Source organism: Zonotrichia albicollis, chromosome 12 (genome assembly GCF_047830755.1).
Source record: "Zonotrichia albicollis isolate bZonAlb1 chromosome 12, bZonAlb1.hap1, whole genome shotgun sequence".
NCBI lineage: Eukaryota > Metazoa > Chordata > Aves > Passeriformes > Passerellidae > Zonotrichia > Zonotrichia albicollis.
The window spans coordinates 1380180-1399287 of NC_133830.1; the positions used below are offsets into that span (position 1 = coordinate 1380180).

Below are 19108 nucleotides of genomic sequence, written 5' to 3' on the forward strand. Positions count from 1 at the left end.
TCTGATTAAGCAACATGTCATAGGAATATTCAATAGGAACACTCTTCAGAGATTTAGGACAGCTTTAGAATGTAGAGCGAGTGGCATCTGCTCCTCAACCTTCAGGAACCACATAACAAGTCATTACACATGTTATGACATCAGACTGTCAAAACTCCACATGGGCTGGAGGACAATTACACCAAATCTTCCCTTTGCTGCTTTAATTTTCTCCAGGATAAAGACTAAATTAAATATGGGACAAAACTAATTTGATTACAGAGGCTTATTAAGATGATAATGCATTTCATGTTTCACATAGCAATTAGGATTTCTGGCTTAAATTAGGCTCAGAGATATGTGGCCATTACATAATGCAGTTACCTTAAAACAGCACTAACCAAATCAAAGAGGAGGCCTGAACACAGGGGGGACTTCAGGCCTGCCATGAGAACATCTCATCAAGCCTAGGAGATAACAAAGCTTGGGGCCTGTCATGTCCACAAGGACCAGCCATGGTGAAAAACATCTGCTCAGCAATGCCCTCAGAAGCCACAGCCACTGCATACTGTTCATGCACAGGACCCACATGGCAGAACAACTTTCTACTTGGCCTGCAGTTATTCACTGCCAAACTCGCTTCGGGACTGGGAGGAGAAACAATGGGCAGCTGTAGAGGGTAACTCATGCTGCCAGTGTTCAGCAGATAGTATTTGGCCCGTCACACAGCTGATCCAGGGCTGCACAGTGCACGTGGCATATTTGACCAGGACCTGGGAAATTTGTCAAATACATTTGCCAAATACTATTCGACCAACCCTACTTACTACACCCCTTGCTTTTATCATACCTTCTCTCCTTTCTGGCAGCATCCCATATTTTCTTCTCTTTCCTATAATAGATCATGGTGCATCTTCAGTGACTGCTTCCTTCTCTGCCCCCTTATTTTCCAGAATCCTAATAGCTAGAGGACTAAACCTACAAGTTAGTTTGGAGTCACTCAGGAGAGACTGCAGCCCATCGTTTCCTGCTGAGGCACTTACCAGGATGGCTCTGTACCCTGCTTGGGAGCTCCATTTAGCAGCTGCATCTGGGCTGTAGGCATCAAAAATGTGCTGTGACTGTACCCCCCCTGAGGCCCTTAGGGCTACTGGAAATGAGAGAGAGCAGGTTGTGTGTGTGCCCCTCACTGCTCCTGCCCTGGGGAACAGGGGACAGAGGTGCTCTGGAGCTTCTCACCCTGCAAGGGCTCCTGCCCAGGCAGCACCAGCTCCTGATGCTTGCAGAGGTTCCTCCACATTAGGAGCAAACATTCCCTGGCCCTCCTCAGAGCTGTGCTCCAAGGCCATGGCTCTGCTCTGCCAGCTCGTGCTTTTCCCACATGAAAAGCTGTTTTTGTCGTGGATGGAGCAGCATTCCCCTCTCGTGCTGCACAGCACCTGCCCCTGGCCTGGTGCAGGCAGCACAGGGCAGGAGCTGGCACAACACAGCTCCCACTGCTGCTCCAGGGCTCTGGCAAAGCACAAGGGTCAAAACATCTTCCCCTTTGATAGGAGAAAAACAATTTTGTTTGTAGGAGAAACCTCAAATTAAACCTCAATTTTAAGGCCAAACTAGGTGTAGTGGTGAGTTACTGGTATTTAAATCACTTGGCTCGGGGATTTGATTTATTTTTTTGTTAGATAAATATGGGGTTTTGTTAGATATATATGTTTTTTAGAGTACTTCCATTGCCTGTGCTACATCCTTTGTGCAGTCAGCAGAGTGCACTGGGGTCTGCTCATCCCTGACTGGGGAAGGGGCAGGGAGGGACAGGACGGGACACACGGACGGACACGGGACAGACAACAACATGAAAATCATTGGGTTGCATTCATTCCCCCCTACCCCTTCACCTGACAAGGTTCTTCCTCCCCACCAAGGACATTAAACTGCACCACAGCCATGGATACACTCTCCAACCTCCCAAAATCTACCTTGCCATATTCACTTCAGGCTATTTTTAAATATAGGGCCAAGTCTATCCATAAAGCCCCCTTGCTTTAGCCAGTATTCCCTGGATCAGGCTCAGGAGAGCTAGCTGAGCTCTGCTAGTCCTTCTTACAGGGTTTTGAATACAAGAGAACAGCGGTTCTTACCCCAAAGTGCTAATAAATCCATTTGTTGAGCCCTCTGCATAGAGAGAACAAATATCTCCAATATGAAGGAAGCTCGACATCTTGTCAGTCATCTCTGGCTTATTGCCCCTGGAAGAAAGAAGAAAGAAGAAAGCACAACATGAATCAGGCAGAATTCCTTGGTGCAGCTACCAGGGGTTGCAGCAACAGGAGCCTTTGCCTTTGATTGTTGGTTTGTTTGAAAAACCGAGCAAGTTCTCGCAGAGCAACTTCAGGTATCAAAGGAAGCCCAGCAGGCCAGAGTGCTTGCTTGGAAAAATAAACCAGGAAAAACAAGCAGCTCCTGGCATCTCATTGCACGTGGGACTGCCTCACAGGCAGGCATTCATCCCAGAGGATGCTGGATTTGAGTGCAGCTGCAGCAACCCCTTCCATCCCACCTGCCACAGGCAAAAGGGGACTGCTGCAGTTTCTGCCACATTTGTATCTAAATCACATTTCTTTGCCAGAACTAAAGGTTTAACCCTACTTTTAAGGTTCTCCTTTGTGCTGGAATGGTGCTCCTGAGAAATTCCAAATATTGACCCGATTCATGGCAATGTTTTTTGATAAAATTTGGACATGACACCATTAGCCTCCTGCCTACATCCACAGGCCCAAAACCAAAATTAGGTGAAGACCCAATCAGCATGCCTGACAACAGATTTTGCATGTAAAAACAAAGATTAAGATTTTTCCAAAGTCAAATGCTTTATCAGACAACCAAATCCCCATTAAATCAGTAATTCTTCAATTCTAGGTTTAATATAGATGGCTTAAATGTAACACTGAGGAGACAGACACTGAGTGTTGCCAACTTCAGCTGTATTAAGAACTTGATTTTCTCTAAAGCCCCAAGTCCAAACAACACAGGATCCACCTGTCATTTCAATAAATATAGAAAAAATTTGAGTTTCAATCTGTCACAGCAACAAAGAGCCCAACACGAGCCCAGATAAGAAACCCAACAGAACAGATTTTCAGAGACATCTTTCCCAAGCCCATTTGCTGGTTTCCTGGACATCCTCCCAAGCCCTGCTTTTTGATCAGCGAGTTCAAAAGGCCCAGCAGCTCCTGTGCTTGAGGACTCAAACAGCACCAAGGCTGCTCCAAGCTGCTCCTCCTGTGAGCCCTGCAGCCAGCACTGCCCAGGGAGAAAAGCACTGAGGCACAAAAGCTCCCAACACCACCTTGCACTCCCTCCATCACACCCAAAGAGGCTCTCAATGCTCCAAGAGCAGAAAAGGGGAGCAGCAAGAAATTCTGCTTATTCCAGGGATAAATACCCCCTTCCCTGAGCATTATCTTGTTTACCAAAAGGAGCAGGTTGTTAGGCAAGCTTGGAGCTCAACCAGGACAAGTTCATGGAGATCTAAAAGGTGATGTGTGCAGCTATGAAAGGGCAATAAACACCTAAAGTTACACTTTTCTTCTGAAAAGCTCCAAGCAGCTCTCCCTTCTCACTCCCAAAAGATCTGTGCTGCTGGGAATAACAATAACAACTTTCATTATTATTATTAAATCAAAGCACAGCATGGACATTCTATCCCTGCAAATCTGTGTCACTGGTACAATGAAACACAAATCCAGGAAAACCAGGAGATAAGAGGCCAGGCTGGTATGCAGGTAAAGGGGTCTCAGCTGCCCTGGAATCAAATCTGGGTGCACACAACACCAAACCCTTTCTTGGCTGCCTGTTAAATGCCAAGTCCTTCAGCCACTGCATGTTACACAGTCTGTTCCCATTCCTTCCTGATAAGTGGACAGAAAAAACACTGCTACCTATTTTAAGCTATATGCCAAGAAACATACAGAAATATGCAGAGTGACTGAATTAGCAACACTGGGAATACAACTTTTCCCATTTCCTGACTTGGATGTTAAACTACCAACTTCAGACTAAAAAACTTTTCATCCCTCAAAATTAGGCTCAGCCCTGAATTAACACAGCCCAAAGCAAAAGCTGTGTAAGCCAACAAAACCCACAGGTACTCCCAAATTAACCCTTTCTACCTGGCATTAAGGTTTCCTTTCAAGGCTGGGGAGGGGATTACTCTTTGCTCACAAGAGGCAGATGCTCACCGCAGCTGTTCCCAAGGGAATGTGAAGGTCAAAGTTATTGACTTCCATTAGAGATTTTTTCCTTGGCCAAAAAAATAGAGAAAAAAAAATCTCAGACCACTGCCCAAAACCAGGCTGAGGGATGGACAAGCCAATTCCTGCAGCACTTTCCAGGACACAGCCTCAATTTTCTCACATTTTCTTCACCAAGGAAGACCCCACTATACCGTGAAATTATAACTCTGATATATCATGATAGTGCAAACCCCCCAAAAATGCTCTTCAGCAAATTACTGACAATTCCACTAATAAAATGTTTGTCAGCTTTACCCAGAACCATCACAGAGTTCTGGATATCAGAAAGGTTGTGTCAAGCCTAAGTTCAATTCAGTGAATTGAACAGCTGAGCTTTTCCCAGATCATCCCTAGAATTCCTGGCTGAGCCTGCAGGGCTGGGTTTGGGGTGCAGCCTGGAACCCCAGCCTTGCTGCTCCCACCCAGCAGAGCTGTGCTGGAGTTTGGCTTCACCAAGGCTGATCCGGCTCCAATAACCTTGTTTCCCAAGCTCAGGCAGATTAATCACCGTATAAGTCCTCACTGCCCCTTCTCCTGGATTTCTGAATGCTGTTCCAGCACCCATCAGTGTGATGCCATCCCCAACACACCAGGAGATGCTCCAGGGAGCCAATTCCCACAGGAGTGAGCCTCTTCTGAAACACTGATTTATCCTTGAGCTTTCTCATAGTCCTGGCTACCTCTATTTAATAGCCAAAAGCATCCCTGACACCTCTCCCTGCCAATGCCCAGCTTGGCCAGGGCTCAGGAGCACGCTGCACTGGCAGATGGAGAAGGGGCTCAGTGACCCCCCAGGCCGCCCCACACAGGAGGGAGCAGAGTCACTGCTGCACTAATTCAGCTCCAAAGCTTTTCACACACTCTGCTCACAAGGGACTGACAAAACCACTCCAGTTCTGGCACCAAACACTAAATAATCAGCCACCTCAAATGGAGGCTTTGCCTACCTCTGACAACTGGGAAATGTGAAGCAAAAAGTGGAACTGGAAGGTTTTTAAGAGCAAAGTTCCCAGGTACCCAGTATTGAAAAGCTTTTTCTAAAAGATGCTGTCAACAACAGCTGGCCACACTAATCCTCCCAAAACCAGACCTCTGGGGGGTCATCTTTGATTATTTTCTTCAGCAGGACAAGGCAGAAGCAGAGGCAGTAAAAACCTGTCAGCCTTGGCACATTTATCCAAGTGCACAGCACTGGGAGACCACAGGGACTGAGAGAGCAAGTTTGCTCCTGGACACGTCACTCAGACCATCCATGTGTGTGTCCCTGGCTGTGAGGGGACACTGCCATCCCCACGTCACTCAGAGCACCCATGTGTGTGTCCCTGGCTGTGAGGGGACACTGCCATCCCCACGTCACTCAGAGCACCCGTGTGTGTGTCCCTGGCTGTGAGGGGACACTGCCATCCCCAGTCAGAGCACCCATGTGTGTGTCCCGGGCTGTGAGGGGACACTGCCATCCCCATGTCACTAGAGCATCCGTGTGTGTGTCCCTGGCTGTGAGGGGACACTGCCATCCCCACGTCACTCAGAGCACCCATGTGTGTGTCCCAGGCTGTGAGGGGACACTGCCATCCCCACGTCACTCAGAGCATCCCTGTGTGTGTCCGTGGCTGTGAGGGGACACTGCCATCCCCACGTCACTCAGAGCATCCCTGTGTGTGTCCCTGGCTGTGAGGGGACACTGCCATCCCCACGTCACTCAGAGCATCCCTGTGTGTGTCCCTGGCTGTGAGGGGACACTGCCATCCCCACGTCACTCAGAGCATCCCTGTGTGTGTCCCTGGCTGTGAGGGGACACTGCCATCCCCACGTCACTCAGAGCACCCGTGTGTGTGTCCCTGGCTGTGAGGGGACACTGCCATCCCCACGGCACTCAGAGCATCCCTGTGTGTGTCCCTGGCTGTGAGGGGACACTGCCATCCCACATCAGAGCATCCGTGTGTGTGTCCGTGGCTGTGAGGGGACACTGCCATCCCCAGGGAGGGGACACTGCCATCCCCAGGGAGGGGACACTGCCATCCCCAGGGAGGGGACACTGCCATCCCCAGGGCACTGACCACACACAGGATGACCACCAGACCTCCCTGGAAGGGCAGGACAGGGGATTTTCACACCCTCCCAGTACCTGGCTCTTGTGGGCACGGCACAGTCACGCTGCTGCAAAGGCAATTGTGCTCCATGGACAAATACAACCACTACCCCACTATTTATTTATTTTAGATATGCCACTGCCAAGAGCAACTGATTTACACCAGATGAGGGGACGGCCCTAAGAGAACATTTGCAGTTATTCTGTGCATAATCCCAGCTTTAATGGCTGTTTCATAGCCCTGCAAGAGGGGATTCCTGCAGGAAATTCATCCTGCTCCAGCTGAAACACAGCAGTGTTACCCAGGGAGCACTGTCCTCCTCCTCCCCTTAAACACTGCAGGAAAACAAGATTCTCTCTAGGTAAACTCACTCTAAAAAATCAAAGATGAAGCACTGATAAGCATGGCATTATCTAGCAAAAATAAAGTCAGGTTTCTCCAAGCAGCCTAACTCGGGTGGCAGCAACGTCAACAGCAGCAACCCAAGCTGTAAAAATAATGTTCTTTTCTCACCAAGCTGAAGGTTCACATTTTAAGAAACAGAAGGACTTGCCAGGATACAAAAGAAAGATGAACTAAAAGTGGACTGTACATTGAGAAGTTAACTATATCTGCCCACAGACATCAAAAAATTCCTGAGCTATGAACACATTCTACCGTATTTTTTTAAGCCCCGAAAGATGAATCTTTATAATTCTGTTGGTGACTGTTTCCTCATGTCTATATCAAAGTCAGTGGCTCCGTATGTTTTATATACAGTTTAACTGCACAGGAAAACAAACATCAAGTTTCTGTTGAAGAAAGTGACTAAAATAAAGAAACAAACAAATCTGCTCAATTTCATGTGAATTTCAAGAAAATGACCGACAAGTTTTTCCGCCAGCTCTGCTCTGTGGGGCTGCATCCATTCATGCATTAGCTAGTTTCAGGCAGGGAATTAAAGCCAGGAAAACTTGCTATTCAGCCCAGGAGTTGCAGGATTTCCCCCCTGCTCTGGTGAGCACAAATCTGCAGCACACCACCACGAGTGCGATCTCTGACCGAACAGAAAGTGACACAGCTCCGGGGTTCAGTTCTGATTATTTCTTACTACACATTACCTTGTGTGTATCTTCAACACAAGCTGCTTTTCCTGCAGTGAAAAGGACTGAACAGAAGCAGTTCTGAAAGGCAGAGGAAGGGTTTGCACAAGCCCTGGCCACGGTTTGTCCCCAAAGCCAAGGAGAAGCTCTGCAGACCCAGAACTCTGCAGTTCCCACCAGCTCCCAATCCCTGCTGCATTTTAGGGCACAAGCAGAGCATATGCTCAGCCCAATGGCCTTGAATAAGCCAGGATAAGCTTAATACAGTCCCTGAAATGCAATCCCTTTTCTCATGAAAACACATTTCATACGGGCCGTTAAAGCAGGATTACCAGTGACAACACCACGACATCAAACCGAGTGTTCAATATCAAACACCTCCGTGAGACAGCTGCCTTCGGAAACGCTCAGAACGGGAAATGCAGCTGCTTTGTAAACATTTCACACTAATTTCTCCCATCACTCATCTCCCTGCCGATGCTAAGTCAGAAAAAACAGGTTCCAAGAGCCGGGAGTTGGCTTTCCTTGAAGAGCCCAGTCAAGGCCCTGTTTGAAGTCCCTCCTCGCAGGGACTGTTTGTGACAACATCCCTGCCCTGCCACTCCTCATCGCCAGCATTTCTGAAAAGGCTTTTTCAAAGAAATCAAAGCTACTTCCCCGATTTCATGTCTCACACGTCTGCTTTGTGTGGGATTTTAATTCTGTACCCCGCGACTGCAAATCCTGTTTGTAAAATAAACGAGCCCAAATGTGTCTCATTGCAAACTGCTTGATTCCCAGCTACTGGGATACAAATTACTGTGTCTTTCTAAGATGCTTTAATGATGTTTGTTTAGATTAAGAAAAAAGTTCCTTGCTGTGCCCTGCAGTCCCAGGATGCACCCAGCTCTCTCCTGGCAGATTTGCACCGTGGTTTAGTGCTCAATTCAATAAACATTGGCAATTTTATATGTACTGGTACCAAAACTGGAGCAGCACTTTATCAAAGTCTTTTTCACTATCTGGGTTGTTTAAGAATAGAATCTCCAACTGTACTTAAGTGTTTCAAGTTCATTACTGCCGACAGGAAATTCCAGAGGGAAAGTTTAATTCTGTTTCAGTTTTTGACAGAAGCAAGACCAGAGTTTAAGGGCAGAGAGACAACAAAGAAGCAAACACAAAGAACTGCTTAATGGCATAAGCAGAATCAGCCAGAAATTAAGAGATCTGAGAACCCCCACGACCAGGTAAGTCTGTGTTTGAATTAAATGGAATCAGGTCATTAATATTGGTAAATCAGGCCAAGCAAATTAACACTTTTTAAATGCAACCAAACACTGTATTATCCTGAAAATCCAATTCTTAGATAATCTGGTAAATCCAAATTTTACAAGATTACTTGGCTGAAAATTTGATCCTATAGACTAACCAAGACTTCATCTGTTTTTCTGGATAACACCCACAGAGCATTCTGTATTTTCACAGACACAGCTAACTTGAAAATCTGAACCCAAACCTGATGTTTCTCATTCAGTAAAAAAAGGAAGATTTCCTCCCTGAGGATGCTAGGAAAGATTCCTAAGAACTCCATTAGAACAGCTAAGGAAGGGAGGAAGTGCTTTATTTAAAAGCTCACCCAGTGAATAATCACTGTGCTGGGGCTGAGGACAGAGCTCTGTCATCTGCAAAGCTTCTGACTTTGCAAATCTGAAAGGAGCTCTTTGCACTCGCCAGGGAAGGGAAAATGAAAGGATTTTGGGAGAGGATCCTGAACACCAGATCTCCATAACCTGCAGTGGGACCCAGCACTGGGAGGGCTCAGCACTGCTGGTTTTATGCACATGGAGCTCCATTTCAGAGACTGCACCTTAAAAAAACCCTATCAGTGCAGTGCCTTTATCTACCACAGGATCTTGTTCTCCCTTCAGCTGCAACCTTTCATGTCCAGGAGGCTGCTCTGCCACCCATGGGTGGCTGATGAACCGTTAGATTAAGGGGGAGAAACGCTCTTTCTCAGAGCAAATCTTTTTCCTCCTGACACTCAAAATGCAGCAGATTTTGTCTCCAATTTCCAGGCTGATCAGGCAAGATGGAGCCTGGGGAAGGGGGAAGGAGGGAGCAGCACAGCGCTGTGACTTTCTCAAGGACGTGCAGCAGGTCAGACTCGGGGCCCAGATTCAAATCCAGGTCTCCCAAATCCCCATGCACCAGCCCACACTCCCCTCTGCTCCCAGGGGAGAGATCAGACTCACTGCTCATCTCATCAAGCACACACTTCCCCTTCCTCTAAAAATAAGTAGGAAGAGCAGTGTAAATTCACACAGCAAGATGAGGGCAGAGTTAATTACATTCTATTCATACTATTTGCCACTCCACAGATAAATAGATTTATCGTATCAGTGACAAAGTTATTCCAAAGTTACTATTTCATAGGTGCAACTGCAGTTTAAGAAAACAGATAAAGCAACTCATTTTGGTAACTTTAACCTCAATAAAACCTCAGTACAGGAAAGCAAATGTGCACAATGTTCTTTTCTCCTTAGAAAGGGCGCCTGCCTTTTTTTTTTTTTAATTATTTGCCCAGTGCAACCAGACAAGCTAGTTACAGAAAATTCAAGTCAAAAGCATGGAAGTCACACTCTGACAGCAATCCCTTACACAGCAGCCACTGACTGAGGTAAGAAACATGACTGACAGGTCCTATTGACAGGCATCTGCAGGCAGCTGGAAAAAGAAACTCTATTAGAGACACACTGTCAGGAGAAAAATATCATTTCTTTGTTCCAAACTAAGTTCAACCTGACAGCATCTTCTCAATCCCATTAAAAGGAAGGAGCACTTGCTGCAGCTGATCCTTCCTGAAGCCCATCCTGGCAGGCTCCAGCCCTGCTGGGAGGAGGCAGCCTGCACGTCAGCCTCTGGACGAGGCCCCAATGAGCACACAATGTTTTCCAGCATATTTCTATCAGGAGAGAGCTGGAACACGCCAAAAGGACCAGGACAACCAATGTCATGGGCAAAGAGAGCAAGCTTGGTTTATTACACCAGCTGGAGCTTGGCCAAGGAACGAAGATGGCCAGGGAAGAAGAGGGAACAGATCAGCCCCAATGTCACCTGCATGGCCAGGTACATGCTGAGGGCTCACCACAGCAGGGGCTGGTTCCTGCACCCCACATCACCCCTCGGCAAACCCAACACTCCCTGAGCTCAGCAGTTTGCTCACCTGTCCCAAGAGCAGCCTCCATGCCCTGTGTCCCCCAGCCCTGGCCCCTTCCCCAGCCTGTCCCCCTGCCCTGTCCAGCCCTGGCCCCTCTCTGCAGCTCCCCACCTGGGCGGGGGCTCCCTCTCCTCCATGGCGGGCGCGCTGTCGGTCTCCAGGGCTGCGCTTGGCAGGGCGTCCCCCGGCACAGCTGGGTCCCCTCGGGCAGAGGGCAGAGCAGCCAAGGCCTGTGTCCCCGTGGGCAGCCCCTGCAGGCTCCGAGGGCAGCGCTGTCCCCAAGGCAGGAGCTTCCCGTGCGCCGCTCTCCGCTCGTCCCTCCCGGACACCTCGGCTGGCTCCCGGCTCTCTGGATAAAACCTCAGCCCCGGGACAACCAGCCCAAGAGGAGGAGCCACTGCCAGCACATGATGAGCACGTGTGGAGAGCCACTGGTGGCCAGGGGACCTACTTTGAGCCCCAAAGCCCCGGTGGGCCGGGCTGCGTTACAGATGAAGGCTCCAGTTCCCAGGCTGCCCTGTACCTGTTGGCCTCCCAACTGTAATTTTCCAGAAGGCAAAGGTTCAAAATGCTGAGCCACCCACGAGCATCAGCATCTGAATCTACTGAACACTTAAGAGAGAAGCAGCCAAGGACTGCAGAGTTATTTTAATCAGAAGTTCTCAATTAACCCTTGGGATGAGGCACCACCAGCCAGCCGAGGTCGGTGGCTGCATCTGTGGCCATGTGTTTCTCCTTGCAGTGGGATGCAGATGGGACAGAGCTGGACTGCAAACAAAGCTCTCTTCTTCACAGCTTCTTGGCAGATCCCTGAATTTCTGAAGAAGTGGACAGGATGGGCCAAGGCACAAAGAAATGTTTATACAAGTTTCATGCAAAACTGCTACTAAACAATTGCACAAAATAAAAAAAAAAGTGCAGCCTTTGGGCAGCAGCCATTTTTTGGCCTACTATGATCAGAAATTTCTTCCATGGGCATGCCCAGAGATTATCACCCTCTGACCACAGAAGATCATGCACCAGACAAGGAGAGGATGAACTGCCCGTGTCCACTGGGTTCAACCCACCGAGCCTCTTCCCTCAGAGCTCAGCACCGCATTACTCCAAAAGCAGAGGCATTACCCAACATCCCAACCCAGAAACATCTGGCATTTCCATCTCTCAGAGCTATCCCCCTCCTTTGATTATCTCTGCCAAATGAACACAGAGTCACAGACTGGTTTGGCTTGAAAGGACCTGACAGATCATCTCATTCCACTCCCTTCCACTAGAGCAGCTCCAAACCCTGTGCAGCCTGGCCTTGGACACCTCCAGGGAAGATCACCGGTGAGATACGAACACTCAGCTTCCTGCAGCACTGTTCATGTTGGTGCTCTGGCACGTGAGGCTGCAGTTACATTGCCACAAGCCACAAATCCAAAACCAAGCAACACAGACTTCCATGCACGTTTCCAACCCATTTTCTCTCCTGACGGTTAACTTGCTCAGCTATCAGCTGACATTTTATTCTCCATAGAATGCTGCTAGGAAGTTCTGATCCGCGTTTTAACAAGCTTAACCAAAACCACAAGCATGAAAATGAAACTCCTCTGAGTTCAGAATCCACAGCTGAATGTTGCAGCTTTCCTTGCTTGAATTACAGTTCCTGTAGTTTCCATTTCATCTTTTTCACAGAATACAATCCCAGAATGGTTTGGGTTGGAAGGAGCCTTGAAGATGATCTCATTGCACCCCCTGCCATGGGCAGGGACACCTTCCTCTACCCCACATTGCTCCAAGCCCTGTCCAGCCTGGCCTTGGACACTTCCAGGGATGAAGCAGCCACAGCTTTTCTCAGCAAATTTGGTCCCATAAACCACAAATGCCCTGAAGACCTGGAAATGTACATTCTCAACAGGTAGAGCACAAGCAAGAGCCACAAAAGATCCTCTGGATGCCTCTGCTAATTGAACAAATACTTGCAGCACCCTGGAAAGAGGGATCTGCCTCCATCCCCAGCCACTGCCTGCTCATGCCAAGACAGAGAATTAGGCAATAATTGCTGTAGTCCTTTGGTAGTGTCCATGGGGAGCTGAAATTAGACAGGAATATCGAGCCAGATCAAAGCCCGTGCAGTTCTGGCATCCTGCCTCCTGCAGCAGCCTCCAGGAAAGGCACAGGGATCACTTGGAATAGCCATGGACACAGCCATGGACACAGCTTCTCTCCTCCAGGAGAGGCTGGGCTGCACAGGGATCACTTGGAACAGCCATGGACACTGCCAGCATCCTGCCCTGCAGCACAGGACACTCTCTACTGCTCTCCCAGCCTGTAAAGCAGCACCTGTCCCCACCCAGCACAGGCCACTGGATGAAACTGGGCAGCTTTTAACACCCCCTGTGCATTAACCCACATAAACAGCACAAAAAAAGGCTCCAGGCCACCCTAGCACCTTCAGTTTCTGTTGCTATCTTAGCAGAAGAAACTAATTTGGGACATACAGTAATGCAGATCTTTAGGAACCAGGATTTACACCACAGTCTCCTTGTGAAGAGATGTTACATTTACATAACCTTCTAGCAGCACATGATTTTCTGCCTCTAAACCCTTTGGTCTCCCTAAGCTGCTTTGCTGAGGTTGCCTTCCCTCACACTCACCCACGGGCGAGCCAGCAGCTCGTCTACCAGCTACTACAGAGCCACTACCCTCATCCCACCTCCCACGGGAGCCTCACATTCCTCCTGGCTTTAAGACAATCCTACAACTACAACTAGCTTGTATTTATGGGGTAATAATGTCTCAAAGACTCCCCAGCTGACACATCAGATATTCCAAAGCAGAGTGCTGAGCAGCCAGCACAGCCACCACACCAGGCAGCACCACAGGACCATGGAAGCTGGGAAAGACCTTCCAGGTGTTGAGTTGAACTGATAGCACTGTGCCCACCCAGCCGTGGCAGGAACAGCCACATCTGCTGAGTCTTTGAACATGTGCAGGGATGGGGACACCCTGCTTCCCTGGGCAGCCCATTTCAGTGCTTTCACTCTTTCAAGTGAAGTTCTTTTTCCTAATATTTACCCTGAGCCTGCCCAGCCCAGCCTGAGCTGTTCCGTCTCCTCCTGTCCCTGTTCCCTGGAGCAGAGCCTGACCCCTCAGCTGTCCCCTCCTGGCAGGAGCTGTGCAGAGCCAGAATTTCCCCCTGAGATCATTTTCCCAGCTGCTCCTGACCCTTCCCAGCTCCATTCCCATCTCTGGACACGCTCCAGCCCCTCAATGTTCCTCTGGCACCGAGAGTCCCAGAGCTGCCCCTTGGCACTGCCCTGCCCCTGATGCCACCCCAGCGCTGGGGCAGCTCAGGTGGCACTGCTCTCTTGCCTGATGGGGCACAAACGAGCCCAGGTGGCCAAGAGCAGCTCCACCTGCTCCAAGAGCTCCTCAGAACAAGCAGCACCTGCTCCAATCCAAGGGCAGGTACCAGACAAGGGCTCAGGATACCTGGGATCTGCTCTAATCCTGCCTGACAGCACTGAACAAGGAGTTCCACCACAATGCTGTCCATTTCAGCAATTTACAAAAAGAGACCAGCTCATCTGATAAGAAGCAGCCAAAAGGAGCTGCTGCTTCCAGAACAGACTTCTGGACCCCCCCAGTTTGACCAGCCCTCCAGGCTGTTCCCTTTTCTCTGGCACACACAGTATGGAGGAGCTGGATCCCCAGAATTCACCCCAAACCTGGCACCCCTGCAGTTCTCATGCTTGCCACTCTGTCAGGGACACTCAGGGCTGTCTTTAGCAGAGGAGTCACTACAAAGTCAGAGCAAGAGCTCACACCACACAACAGCAGCACATCGTGGTTTGCAGCTCTCCCTCACTTGTGAGCTGCAGGATTTGAGATTATTTCTCCACTTTAACTCAATTTGTGCATTTTCTAGGCTACAAACAGGTTTGCTGAGGGAACAGGAGAGGGTTGATGGTGCTGTGGATAAGATCATGTTACAGAACCACCGAGGCTGGAAAAGACTCCCAGGATCATTGAGTCCCAGCTGTGCCCTCCTCATCCTCCCCTCATCCCCAGCCCAGAGCACCGAGTGCCACATCCAAGCATTGCTTGGACACCTCCAGGGATGGGGATTCCACAACCTCCCTGGGCAGCCCCTGCCAATGCCTGACAGCCCTTTCAATGAAGAATTCCTCCCAAAATTACACTTCTCATTTATAACCAGAGGTCACAACTGTCCATTACACCCCCTCCATGCTGCTCATCAGTCCCAGAACAGCTCCATTCACCCAAACCTGCAGCTCCACCAACCACCATCAGAAATAAACCAGATGCTCTCCCTCCTGTGCTCCTCATCAAGGCCTCCTCCACCCTCCAACGATGGTGTTCAGGATTAGCACATCTCATAAAAACCATTTCCCCGAGCTAAGCTCCACCCCATGATTGCAAAGGCAAACCAAAGTTACTCCTGTTTGTTTACTTCCTAATTTATGAAACCTGGTAAGAGGAAACTATTTCCAAGGCTTAATCAACACTGCAAAACAAGCAGATGGGAGAAAAAAACCTCATCTAAGCAAACACTTTAATCTTGGGGAAATAAGGTATTTTAACAAGAAAAACCCCTGTTATTGACAAACAAGAGGCAGCTTAAAGAAAACATTAGAAATAATCAGCTCAGCATCAGCTTGTTTTGAAACACGCTGCAACTGTGGTTTTGTTTTCACAGTGATTCCTTCTTTTGGTTTAGGCACACTGAGCACTACCAGCTCAGGCTGCTGGGTCCCACAGCGGTCAATTCCCACGTTTGTTTCACCACGTGTCCTGTTAACCCTGCATTTCTGGCCTGATGGATGCCACAGCTTTCTGCACCCACCGAGCAGCCTGAGCTGGGCAGCCAGAGCTCGGCTCCAGCCTGCAATGCTGCGACTGCTCCAGACACACCAGCACAGCCACCGGGCACTCAGACCAGGGGAATGCTTGCTGTGCGAGGAAATTGGTGTAAATTAAGGCACAGAGGAGAAATCCAGTGCCTGGTAGCCCATTAAGGTGGCCACAGAGGAAGCACTGAGGGGAAGGAAGGGATATTGGCCTCACATGGCATCGCAGCTGAGCCCTGCAAGGAAAACAGCTCCACCTCGGGCCTCTGGCCTGGGCTCAGAGTCAGCCAGCCCTCCGGCAAACCCGTCTGCAGTCCTGGGATACCGGGCTGATTCCCGAGCCCAGCAAAACAGCCTCAAAGCAGACAGCTAAACACACGCTGAGAAATAAAACACATGCACAGGTACCGAGCCTCGCTAACAAATAAAACCAGCGGCTCCCACACACGCTACTCCCCGCACGACTCGCAGCCACTAAATCTTCATCAGGCAGAGATCTGGATTGTATTAGCCACGTTCTCCCTTCCTGATTTGTGAGCAGCAGGACCGCAGGCCGATCCATCTGCGGCTGAGCAGGCACGGCACCGCTGCACGGCAATAAATCCAACTCCAGCCTTTCACCTGTTGGAGTCTGCTCAGACAAACTCCGGCGGCCAGAGCGAACCCACCTGGGGCCGGCAAGGGAAGGGAAGGGCCGGGGCAGCCCGGCTGGTCCCGCTGCACGGAGCGTGTTCCCTGCGGGAAAAGCAGCACCAAAAGGGCCACAGGGAGCCCGTGCCCCCCGAGCAGCCCCCCAGAACCCGCAGGGCTGGGGCGCTCGGCACGGAGCCCTGGAGCCGCTCGGGACCGTGGCACATCCCACGTACACGCATGGGGAATGTACATGTGCCCCCACCCCTTCCCCCGCCGAAGTCCAGTTATTGTAGTCCAGGAAACAGCCAAATATTTGGCCTGTCAGGCCAGTCAGCGGGACCCTCCGAAACATCCACCCACAGCTGCCCGCTTTTTGACCATTTAAGAGGAAGATCGCCCATGGCCAAGTCCCCATCGGCGCTCACAAGTGTTTACATAACGCCAAACATCGCTCGCAGCCGAGCCCCGAGGCAAAAACGCGGGGAAAGTTGGAGCGGAGGCGCAGCCCCGCTGCCGGGCCCGCGGTGCTGCGGGGGCCGGGACCCCGCTCCGGGACCGCCGGGACGGCGCAGGGGGCTCTGCCCGCTCCAGCGAGGGCTGCGGCGGCCGGGCATCCCCGCCGAGCACGGGAACGCATCCCTGCACAGCAGCGGGCTGCATTCCCGGCTATCCCCGCCTAGCAACGGGCTGCATCCCCGGGTGTCCCCACCCAGCACCAAGCTGCATCCCTCGGGCTGCGGGACGGGGCTGCCCCGACGGCCACTCATCGCCTACCTCCCCGCCCAGCCCAGCCGTGCCGTGCCCGCTCTCTCCCGGCCGTACCTGGCTGCGGAGGCGGCGGGGCGGGCTATGGACGGCTCGGCAGCTCCATACCGGCGGCGCTCCCGGTCCCGCTCCCGGAGGCTGCGCCCGCCGCCGCCTTAGCTGCGCGTCCACATGGTCACTGCGCTCCGCGCCCGCCGCCGTGCCTTAAATAACCGGCGGGGCACGCTGGGTAAGCGAGTCCTGCCGCCGCCGCCCCGCCGCGGGGGCGCGGCCCACGGGACTACAGCTCCCAGCGTGCCCCGCGCCGCGCTCCGGGCGGGGGGAGCGGACAGCGAGACCCTCCGGGTCTGTGCGGTCAGTGATGGAGAGGGACTCCTCTGTCTGTGCGGTCAAGGACGGGGATGAGCCCCGGGTCCCTGCGGTCAGTGATGGGGCCGTCACCCCCCGGTTGGGGACTCGGATGTGTTTTGTTCCGGGGGGTCCGCACAGAGCCCTAGAGCGAGCGGGGGGCGAGCGTACGGGAGTAGCGGGCACAGAGGCTGCGAGGGTAAACCCCGAGTAAACGCTGAGTAAACCGGCTGTCAGCGCTGTTTGGGGAGCGCAGAATAGCGGGAAGTGAGGGCTCAGGTGAGCACCTGCTTGCACAGGTGCCGTCACCTCTGCCGTGACTCAGGTGCGAGCCCTTGGCTGATCAGAGTCCCGGCCGTTCTGCAGGATCGGCTCCAGACTCTGGAAATAGCGAGTGTCACTGGAGTTCCTCTTCACTAAAATTACTGCACGGGGGTATCGCTAACGAGACATCAAAACTTCAGCCAGAATGACCAGCAGCGAACAAAAAATATTAATATTTCATTTATTTTTTGGATTATGTAATTATTTGTCCTTAAATATTAGCCAAGGTTATTCCCCACAGTTACACCCTGATTTTCCTGCCCTCTGTGGCTGCCTGGCAGCGCCCAGAGCCCCGCAGGGTGGGTACAATGTTTGCCTGCAGAACAACTGTATCGCTTTAACTGGGATTTAGGTGAAGGAAACATTTCCCTCATTCATTCACTGTCATCCACAGCCACGTGCTGCCGTGGGTAACAGGTAGGAATGGTGTTCTTGTTTGTTTCCCTCTGGGGAAACAGAAGAGGTGTCCTCGCTTGTTTCCGTCTCTACAGCAGCGGGAGAACGCTGGTGAATGGGAACAAGCCCAGAAGAGCCCGTTTGAAATCAACATAACTTCCCCTGCACTGGCTCCCATTAAAAATAGCTCCAGAGGAGTTGGAGCTGGGGCTCTGGAGCAAGGATATGCAGAGGCTGAAGCTCGTGATTCAGGAACTGAAGCGAAGGTCAGAGAACAGAGTTTTATGGGTTTCCTACATGGCTGCAATACTACAAGCCATTACTCATCAGGAATTTGGCAGAGTAGTGGTGCCTAATATCATTAGATAATCCTAATGAATTCTTGTGTAATCAAATCTAATCTCTGGATGGGCTCAGCAGGCGGAGGCTGCGAGCGGCTGCAGGGCAGTGACAGAAGGGCTGTCACCAGAGCCAGGGGCAGAGCTGTGCCTGCTGAGCACCTTGAGCAGCTCTGCAAGCAGCGTGCCTTAAAATAGCTCCAGCACTGAGGGATAAATCCCAGCAACAGCACTGGGGGGAGCAGGGGAATGGGCTGCCCAGGGAGGGAGAGGAGTCTGCCCCTCTGGAGGCATTCCTCCACAAATACCAAATACCACATGTTTGCTTGTGGACTGCATTTGATTCTGGGTCTTGGTCAGTTCTTCAAAGGCTGAGGAGCTCATAGCATCCCAGAATGGTCTGAGCTGCTCCCAGCCCCATCCAACCTGGTCTTGGACACTTCCAGGGATGGGGCAGCCACAGCTTCTCTGGGGACCCTGTGCCAGGGCCTCCCCACCCTCACAGGATGTGATTTCTTCCTAATATCCAACCTAAACCTATTCTCTGTCAGCTGGAATCCATTCCCCCTTGATGCTCTGATGGCCCCTCACCAATTTTTGGGCATTCAGCCAAAAATACCGACCAAGCTCTGCAAAGAACTTGCTAGATTTGAAGGGGTGGTGGCAAAGACAAGATAATCATGGAAGCTCCCAATGCAGGAGAATGTTTCTATTTGTCTTTGGGAGCTTGCTCTGGGTGCTGCTGCAGGCACTGTGAGTTCATGGGGCTCCTATGGTCTTACAGCACTGAAAAGAGGTAAAATTGTAGGGCA

The 19108-nt window shown here is 50.9% G+C and overlaps 1 protein-coding gene across 9 annotated transcripts in view; it reads right to left on the reverse strand.

Moving 5' to 3' along the window:
- The window catches only part of ITPR1 (inositol 1,4,5-trisphosphate receptor type 1), a 157893-nt gene extending 140786 nt beyond the window's left edge, over nucleotides 1–17107 (reverse strand). For all 9 annotated transcript variants that reach the window (XM_074550302.1, XM_074550301.1, XM_074550298.1 and 6 more), the window contains exons 1-2: nucleotides 16948–17107; nucleotides 2118–2225 (exon numbers count right to left, since the gene is read on the reverse strand). In XM_074550302.1, the coding sequence (XP_074406403.1) occupies nucleotides 2118–2209 (92 nt within the window). In that variant the 5' untranslated portion in view covers nucleotides 2210–2225; nucleotides 16948–17107. The remainder of the gene's footprint in view (nucleotides 1–2117; nucleotides 2226–16947) is intronic.
- Nucleotides 17108–19108: the final 2001 nt, after the last annotated feature.